Source organism: Malus domestica, chromosome 04 (genome assembly GCF_042453785.1).
Source record: "Malus domestica chromosome 04, GDT2T_hap1".
Lineage (NCBI taxonomy): Eukaryota > Viridiplantae > Streptophyta > Magnoliopsida > Rosales > Rosaceae > Malus > Malus domestica.
The window spans coordinates 10,710,486-10,720,491 of NC_091664.1; the positions used below are offsets into that span (position 1 = coordinate 10,710,486).

A 10,006-nucleotide genomic window follows, 5' to 3' on the forward strand; every position below is an offset into this window, starting at 1 on the left:
CTGGGTGTACTTTTGATGACCTGGTTGGTGCTATTTCGGGCTTATGGGCCTTCGCCCTCCACAACATGCCAGCCCATTTATTTTGGGCTTTGCGGTTTTTTTTTTTTAGCCTCTGATGGGGTTTATACATATTACACTCTGATGGGGTTTATACAGATGTTTCCGAAAGATAAGGAAAATAAATTACATCATTCTTGTGGGGTGTTTATTCCTTGTTTTTGCAGTGTTTTTTTTCTGCTACACTTTCTCTGTCTCTTCATCTGGCAGACATAAAGAATCATAATAATAGGAAGATCTTTTGCTTTTCTCTTTTCCTTTTCTGCTTTTCCTTTTGCTTTTGTTTCTTCCTTTTCTGCTTTGCTTTTCTTTTCTTTTTCTTTTTCTGCTTTGCTTTGCTCGTTCAATTATGGGGTGGATCATACGGCAAGGCCCACACCACGGATCCAGTATGGGGTGATTTCAACCACCAAGAGGTCTCTGTAACGAGGCAACCGATGTAACGACAGCAAAGCAAGTATAAAATACGACAGCAAAGCAAGGATAAGATAACATTACCTAAGTAACGACCATACTTAGCATTAGATGTACACTCAGTGGAAAAGATGGCACATAAACCAAGGTCCATGAAGATCGAAAGATACCGTTCTCATCCTCCTCTTGCGTTTCTACTTCAAGATCAGACGATGGACAACCCACACAGAGAAATGTATAGCCCTTTGATTTCAATTTGGTAGAAATTGATCTTTTCTGTACTTGTCAGCTTTGATCACCCACTTCATCCCTCCATGGCAGATATGGCAGACCCCATCGTATACCACGACGCCTGGCTGAAGGATAGTGGGTTGCACGATCTTTGCTGCAATGGAAGCAGTCCAGTTGGAGTAGACGGACACGTCATCACCTTCATCCTCGCCCAGATCGGTGAGTTCAAACGATAATTAATGCAACATAAGTTATAGCGCCAAAACGAGACCAGGCACAAACTTGTTATCCGAGAGCTTACTCTGCCAGACACATTGGCAATTCCTCGGTTGTGATCTGATATGCAGTGAGGATAACCGAGTGACCGTGACAGACGTGCTGTAGTGTTCCCTAACCTGGGTAATAATCCCATCAGTGAAGATCCACGCATGCACCCACGAAACAGAATGAACATCGTCGTATCTTTCAGCCAGTACCATTGATCCAAATGCAATGATCGAGAGAGGGACGAATTTGAACGATGAGTCATACGATGGTGCACCGGTGAGTAAGCGGTTTAGATGCTGGTGAGTTAAGGGGCCATGGAACCACCACTCGAGGTAGAGTGCCAGGAGAAGGTGGACGACATCAACGTCCTTGGAGGTTAAGGCTTGGTATAAAGCCGTCACTGTCATTTTGTTTTTGGCTTCTTCGGAATCTTCTCCCTCCATTGGTATAAAGCTGTCACTATCGTTTTGTTGAAAAGCAGCAACCCAGATGGTGGTAGCTCATGGTGGGTGTTGTGCCATGTGTCGGATCTCCAATGGCGGGCGGTGCTGGGCCAGGTTATGGGCCAGGATTGAGTTCAACCCAATTTATGCTAATGGATCTGTAGGTGGAGACGGGGGTCGCCAGGAGGAAAAGAAGTGTGCCGATATTTGGGGGTATTTTCTGGGTTTTTGTAACCGTTTGTTTGGGTTTTTTTTCTAGGAAGTGATTGGAAAAATTGTGATATCTCTGAAATGAGATTTGGGTGTTTTGATTTGTTTGGTAGATGAAAATGGAGATCCGTAGGCATTTTGGATTTTTTTTTGCATATCCACGGTGGATAGTGGTTGTGATGAAAAAATGGGAAATAACCGACATAACTTTTCGTGTCAATTCCCACAGACGGCGCCAAATGTTGATGCACAAAACCAGAGGTTTTGGAACAACGTAAATCCGACCGTGAATCTGCAAGAAATGTAAATAACACAAGATGTATCGTGGTTCACCCCAAGGTTTGGGCTACGTCCACACTGATTGTATTATATTTCTCTATTGAAGAGGGAGAGAGAGAGCTTAGAGCTTAGGGGGTGTGAGGAGGCTTTAGAAATGGCATTCTCTAATTGTGAGGGTGAGGGGTCATTTTATAGAATAAAGACTCCTCACTTATTACATATTTGCCCTTTCTTTTATCACATAATTACATTTAAGTCCCCCGAGTATTTGTACGAGATCTAAATATGAAGACCCTAAATATAGTATAAACAGAAAGAATCATCATCTTCATCCTCATCCTTAATCCATAGGCGCGATAGATTTTAATTGCAAAATATTAGTGCTTTAAGTTTATGCAATTGTTTGAATACTTTTTATATTTTATGTATTATGATTTTTAGGTTTAAGATTTTATAAATATAGTTTGTAATTTAGTAAGTTAGTCCAATGTAACTGTCATTTTGTATGGCAACATTTTTATTTGTTTTTTCGTTAGTAAAATAATATCTGTAGTTTCATAATCTATTTGTTTGTATGTTATCATATTCTAATTTTCAATTGTATGTAATCGAGTTTGAATTTGTATTGGTTTGTTATGCTCAAGTTGGAATGTTTGGAGGTCTCTAATGGTAACTCATGCTTACGTCTGAACAACAGTCCGACTGTGCATGCATGGAGGTCTCTAGAGTTACGGTAACGTAATTACAATGGTATTTTGCACTGAGAGAGCGCAACGATGCAACTCGAGGAGAAAAACTTTTATGAGATGTTGTTGCACACGCTTCTTGTATTGTGTCTATCTTTGTTATTACGTAGCTTAATTTGTAATTTGATGAGAATTATAAGTATGTCAGAAAAGAAAAAATAGTTTATATAGCATAACTTGGAGATTTTTTTTGAAATGTCATATAAACTTATTCATATTTTTCAATTTCTCATAAGAACTAAAATTTTGAGTGATTTGTTATATTAGTTTTTTGAATTATTAATTTGTTATCTCACCTAACTCCGCGTGAAGTTTTTCATCCAAAATAAGTTTGTGTTAAGAATTATTTCATATTTTTATTTTTATACAAAAATATAAGTACACTAGGGGTGCGGAAGTACATTGAATTTGAACTCCTGACAGTCTTTTCCTAAGTTCTCTACTTTTATTTGGTATAAATCTAGAAAATTTGACTAGTTGAAAAAAACATGCAAGGGTCATTTCAAAAATTTATGGTGAAATACTAAAAAGGACATTAGGCTCACAAATATGAGTTTAACTAATTGCAAGCTTTAAGAATTCAACATGATTAATCATGTCAACTGAAAAGCAGTACTCAAAATTTTTCGAAATAATCTTGAAAACAAGTCATGTGTGAAGTTAGAGTAAGATTACAAATTAATGATTTCAAAAAATTTATATGATAAATCGCTAACAATTGTAGTTCATAAGACAAATTGAAAAAGACATATAAATTCATATACCATTTCAAAAAACAATAAAAAATTCGTATAATTTAACCTTCAATCATAATCCAGAGAAGGAACTAAAAAAAGTTATGATCACCAAAGAGAATATTGAAGCTGGTTGCAAAACTTTAATAATTAGGTATTTTGAACAGGAACATATATGCCAAAGTCTTGTTTCTCTTATTGTAACGTCATCTTCAATGATCTAACCTTTTAACCTCCACTTAGTGTTGTCTCATATATAAATTATGTATGGCTGAGATAAAACATATATATGCTACTTTTATAGTGGTAGTGCTGTCCCTTTTTATGTGTTCTTTTTTGGTATCTTTTTACTAATATTTTAACACAATCTTCAATGACTTAACCGAGAGATAACTCTATTAATTTTTTTGTTAGGCATTTATAATTAAAAAAAATCTAAAATACGAAGAAATACTCGTTGTATGGAAGTCTGTTTAAACAAAAGCGCATGATGGGTCGATCTTTGTCTCCACTCTCATCTCTCAAACTCTAGCAAAATCCCATCACCATTAACCCTTCGCTTTTTTTCCTGGTTTTTGGTTGACAAGGTGGGCAGAGCTCCCAATTATTTCTCCATGGTTGTAAAAGCTATTTTCTCTATGGTATTAAAAATCTCAACTGTACGGAAATTTTGGTGTACGTTCTTGTGCACCATCTAGTTCAACAGATCCACTTCTTGAGAAGTAACAACATACATAAAATCGCAGGTGAGATATGAATTCTCTCGATAATCACTTAAGACTACTACTTTGCCGCCCTATCAACATGAATTCTCTCCATACGCTTTTTCTTGAAGCGGACCTCCTTCATACGCTGCTTGCATATTTCTTTGGATTTTAGTTTTTATATAACTTTTAAATGCCAAATGCTTTTTCTTGAAACGGACCTCCTCCATACGCTGCTTGCATATTTCTTTGGATTTTAGTTTTTATATAATTTTTAAATGCCAAATAAAAACGCTAACAGGATTATTTTCAATTAAATCAAAATAAATCTGTCAAAATATGACACGTAAACAGCAGACCTGCAGTCGATAGGGACCGTTGTTAACAAGAAAGTAGTGTCATTTGAGTGGGAAGTAGATGATAGTGGGGTTTTGCCTTCCAAATCATTCCGCCATTTGCGACATGATTGAATGAGATCAAAAAAGAAAAATAAAATAAAATTGGAGAGTAGAGTAGATACCATTCCATTTCTCAAAATTCATATTTTACTTAATCCATTATTTTAATATGTTTTTGCTTTCGGTTTTAAATTAAATAATTTGGGTTTTAGGCTTTTGATTATGGGCCATATGGAAGGTCATGTTTAAAGGTATTTGCTTAGCCATAAAAATTAGTAAAAATAAGAAGTTAAGGAAAAGGTCTTTCTCACTTTCCATATCTTCATGCATAGTTGCATTTTTGAAAGGAAAAAGGGAAAAAGAACTCATTAAACTTTCTTTGAAGTGACTTCATGATTGGCTACGACATTATTTATACTAAAGAGGTGAAAGTAAACTAGCTTCACAATGAGTTACTAATAATATGGTTCAAATTTCCCTTTAAATAAAAAAAATATATAATTACATGATGGTACTAAGTGAACCATTTAGACTTTGTTGTGTTTCAGAACTTTAATTTTCCATTAATTATGTGAGCTCTAAAAATTCAAATTCAAAATGGTAAGCATGTCGTAGGACTCTCCATTAATTATGAGTGCTCTAGGCTTCTGCAGTCTACCCAGTTTGAGATGGAATACGCTTTAATGGCATTTTCTTTCTTTGGATCAAAAATTGATTTATATTTTGAACTCCTACATTATATGGTATGCAACTGGACTAGCATGAATTCAGTACGGCTTTTTTTAGTGAAAATGATCTTTGAAATTAACATAATTTTTCACTTTGGTCCTGACATGAAAATCGATCGAAGTGGTCCCTGAGTTTGTTTGCCGTAAATCATTTTGATCTCGTCGTGAAAAATCTATCAATATCCTCATTAAGTGGAGGGATTGGTTTGACAAAAATATCTTTAAAAGGTGGTCATGTGGTTGTTCACGTGACAATTTAATGAGAATATTGTTGGATTTTTCCCCAAAAAACCAAAATAATGCTGAACAACCTGAGGTATCACTTTTATCGATTTGCATTGTCAATGACCAAAGTAAAAAGTTATGAAATTCCAAGACCATTTTGATTAAAAATTCAAATTACAAATCAAAACGTATAAGTTGAGTTGTACACTATACTGGGCAATCGAGTCAAGGCTATACTTGGGCCTAGCTTTTTTTTGCTTAAAGCAATGGGCCTGTACTTCATATTAACGAAACCAGTCAGACTTGAAATCATAAATGGGATTCGCTGAGGCCCATGTAATGCACGGGATATATAACAAGGAAAAACGAACATTAACCCCAAGCTAGAATTCACTAGGATATTGAATAAATTCAAGTTTGATTGAATAAATAGATGAAAAGATAACAATTCCACACCTAAGAAGACGATGGTTTGGGATAGTAAATGAAGGATTTTGGCCAAAATTCTCGTGACTACTTTATCTAAGGCGATCCTCATTTTTATGTTGCCCTTAAGCTTCCTTATACCATCTCCAATCCTGACCTAAAACCTAAAAATATTTAGCCTATAAAATTTAAGTTTTAGCCCAGAAACAGCTTTTCTACTCCAACCATTTCGGCCTAAAATTTTAGCCCCATATTATCAAAAAATGAATTAAGGCTAATTTTTTTTAAAATTAACTTTAAAAAAAAATTATGTAGACTATCCTAAATTAATTTTATGAACATTTTAACCTAAAAATATTTAAATTCTGATAAATTTTGAAAAATCACTAAATCAATACATGAAAATCATGATAAACCACATAAACTTAAAAAAAAAGACAATTAATAAACCACATAAACTTAATACAATCGAAAACTCATAGACTACATAAACCTAATAATGACATCCATCATCTTGACTTGGTGGTGGACTTGGGTGATAGTCTTGAGATGAATCATCATCTTGAAATATACTCCTTGTGGCATTCCTTCGCAAAATTTCTTTTTGCTTACCACGTAAGTATCTCTTCCTCTCTAGAGTGTATTTGTTGAGGTCCTCCATTATCAAATTAGTTTCGTACCTTTCTTGCTCCATATCCCCTTCTTGCTTCATGGCCAAAAACATTTGGGTCGATTCTTCTTGCCAACGACATTGGTTTTCGTTCATTCTTGCCATTTCGCTAGCAAATTGTGCATGTATCGGATCTTGGGACTTCCCTTTTCTCTTTGCTTTCTTTTGCTTATCTTTACCCGAGGGCATTGGCAAAGAAGAAGTTGGGCTTATTTGGTCGATACCTTCATTGTCGGCAAAATTCACACCTTCATTGACATCATTTGGGGGTGGGGCTTCATTATGAAATAATCTTCCACATTGTTGATTTGCATCGGTTCCCCACCTTGGACAATCCTTGAGGATGTTCCAAGCATGATGCAACTTAAAAGCTTGATTTTTTGGTGTAGTTCTTGTCTTGTAAATTGCCATTGCTTTGTCACCCTATGCAACAAATACATAAAAATAATTATTTACAAAATACTATTATGTATATGACAAGTAAAATATCAACAAAGAAACTCACAATTTCTGAGGCGCCCATTCTACTAGGCATGTCAACCATGGCTCTCTCCAAGCTTCCCTTCTACAAAGTGCACGCTTTGTTGATAATCTTCCACCAATCATACACCACCAACTTCACTTCAACCGGCGTTGGAGTTTTCATGGAACTTATCAACGATTTTACCCCACAAATCCTTTCTATTTTGATTGGTGCCGACGACACCATCTTCACTAACAGAATCCATGCCAAACATAAAGCAATATCTTCATCAAAGGTCCAATTACGACCTCTAACATGCTCTTTTGCCATCTTGAAAATTTTGGAAATGAGAAGAAATGGTAGAAAAAAAAATTGGCAGAATTGTAGGAGAAAAGTGAGTTTTGTGTGGATGTTTGAACAAATACGTAGGTATTTATAGAGTTTTTGGTTGAATTTTAAGTTAAATAATTTTTTTTAAAAATTATTTTAGCTGTTGGATTTAAATTTGGACCGTTAGATCTTTCTTTTTACCGTTAGATTTGATTATATTCGATCTAAGCTGTTGGATTCAATAAATATATAAATATAAAACTAAAAAAAAATAATTTGAACTTGGACCGTTAGATTAACCAACGGCCCATTTAAATGGAGCCGTTGGATGAAGAAAAGTAGCCGTTGGGCTATAGTAACTCTGACGGGGGAATGGGACAGCCCATGTGGGTAGGCCTTTTGCTGTCTATTTTGTGGCGCGTGAGGAGAGTTGGGGAGAGTGGGTTTTGGGGTGTGGGCTTCAAAGCCCACTTTTCACTCTCAGTCGTGGGTCCCACTTCTATTTGTGGGCTAAATTGTGGCCGGAATTTGCTTTCTTTTTGGGTTTAGGGGAAAATTTAGGTTATGAGTCACCATTGGAGATAGTCTTATAAATTGGGCCGACTCTACAACTTGGAGACTTTTGGCTCAAACTGCGTACTATCGACAGAGAGGTGAATTCAAATACGATTCATTTGCAATTGTTAAGACCCAAACTCTACTTCCTCATATATTGTATACAATCTCTCAGTATTACATTCAACAACAAAATAATTACACACCTTTCTTCTTACAGCTATCTCCCTATATACTAACTCGCCACTTGCTGTGTGAGCAATCTCCCTAACTGTCTAACCGATTACACTTCCACCCAATTCTAACAACAATTCTAACAACCTTATCCGATAGCTATCCATCTTGGCGTACACTTGGACAACCTAGATGGTGCCACTTGGCATCCTAACAATATCCCCGCCTTCAAACTAATCCTAAAATTGTAATGTAATACCCTGAAAAATTTAAATATATGAGATAAATATTCATAATATGTGGGGAAAATCGAAAATAAATCGATCTATGATTATAGAAATAGAATTGGAGAATTTTATAGTTTTGTTATTGAAAATTTTTATAAGTTACGTAAAGTATTATTGAGATTTTATGTTATTCATTGGGAAATTATATTAATTTATTTGAATCTAGTTTTAAATTAAAATAGTTACGAAGTTTGAAGTTGGAAATTAATTATTTAAAATCCGTCAACCTTTTTAGGTCACAATTTATATGTGTGAATAGAGCTCGACCCCACGAACACGTGGGCGTAAACCGTTCGTGAAATGGAGTTATAACGAAGAAGATATAAACAAAGTCAAGGATGAAACGGTCATTCAACCATTTTCTGGAGAGCTCTAGATCTTTTGGAGCATGGGTGTGTAGCCACGTGGCGGGTGGTGAGTGGAGGAAATGGGCACAACCCAATCATAAAAGGGAGAAAGGAGGGAAAGGAAAGAACAAAGGGGGAGAAGGGGAAAACACGGGTCTTTTGACCCGTGAGGCATAACCGGCGAGATTCATCGTCTCCTGGCCAAATTCAGACGAAATTAAGGTCCCCCACCACCTAAAAATTATCTCTAATCATCTCTTTTACCTATTCCACTACAAATTGGAGTTAAATTGGTCTTAGAATTGGGGAAAACACCTCACGGGTGCCGCGGCAACCTTGCTCGATTTTAAACAATTGTGAAAGGTTTCCCTCCAATTACCACCATTGCTAGACTCCCCTTGAGGCCTAGAACAAAGCCCAAATAATGGTAGGGGCGGCGGAGCACCGAAGTTAAGAATTCGAGGCCACCCATTTCTAGGGTTCCGACGGGTTTTAGTTAAATTAGAGTTTTTTTTCGGCCAAATTGGCTTTGGCCACAGTTATGAAAGTTGTTCTACTCATTAAGATCTTCATTTCTGTAATTTTTGGAAATTTTTAGAAATAGTTGAATTTTCCGGCGAGTCAGGACGGCCGACCGCCACCTGCGGCAGCGGGGGCGGTGGTGCACGGCCAGGGAGCCGACATTTGCGTTGTTATATGAATTTCGTTATTTTAAGTATGTTGTTTTTTATCTAATTGTTATGGTTTAAATATTAATATGACTGTGGTGTATGTGGGAGTAAATGAATAGTTTTGTATTTGGTTCGAACTTTGAAATTTTGAACTACGAAAGGCTTGATCCTTGTTGAGGGTACGTAGGCAGTCTAACGAGACGTTAGATGCAGCCATAAAATATGTGAAGTTAAATTAATTCGAGAATAAAGGTTACATAATGGAAATTGGTCCCTACAAAGAAATGGTACTAAATTGGAAGTTAAATTGTATGTTCTGGAAAAATGAATAATGCTTATAAATTGCTTGTGGGATGAAGGGTTTTATTTGGAATTGTTAATTAATGATAATAAACTAAATAAGAGTTTTATTTTGGGCCTATCACTAATATTATTATTTCTCGAAATAAAGTAAATATTTTGGGACCGGGGCGTTACATGTAACACAATGCTTACACTTTGAGAAATCATTACACATATCTTTACAAATGTACAAAATCTGGAAATTTGGATTTGAGTTCATGGTAGTTCTCCCATGTAGCATTTTCTGTGGTGTGATTCTGCCACTGCACTAGTACTTATGAAATAGCAGTGTGACCCTTCTTCAC

The 10,006-nt window shown here is 36.0% G+C and overlaps 1 protein-coding gene across 1 annotated transcript; it reads right to left on the minus strand.

Moving 5' to 3' along the window:
- Positions 1-953: 953 nt before the first annotated feature.
- LOC103433092 (senescence associated gene 20-like) lies at positions 954-1,412 on the minus strand. The gene has a single exon (XM_008371317.2). The coding sequence runs from the start codon at positions 1,410-1,412 to the stop codon at positions 954-956; it is 459 nt and encodes a 152-aa protein (XP_008369539.2).
- Positions 1,413-10,006: the final 8,594 nt, after the last annotated feature.

Coding starts and splice junctions, on each gene's coding strand:
- LOC103433092 (XM_008371317.2), bottom strand. CDS start 1,412: ATGGAGGGAGAAGATTCCGAAGAAGCCAAAAACAAAATGACAGTGACG.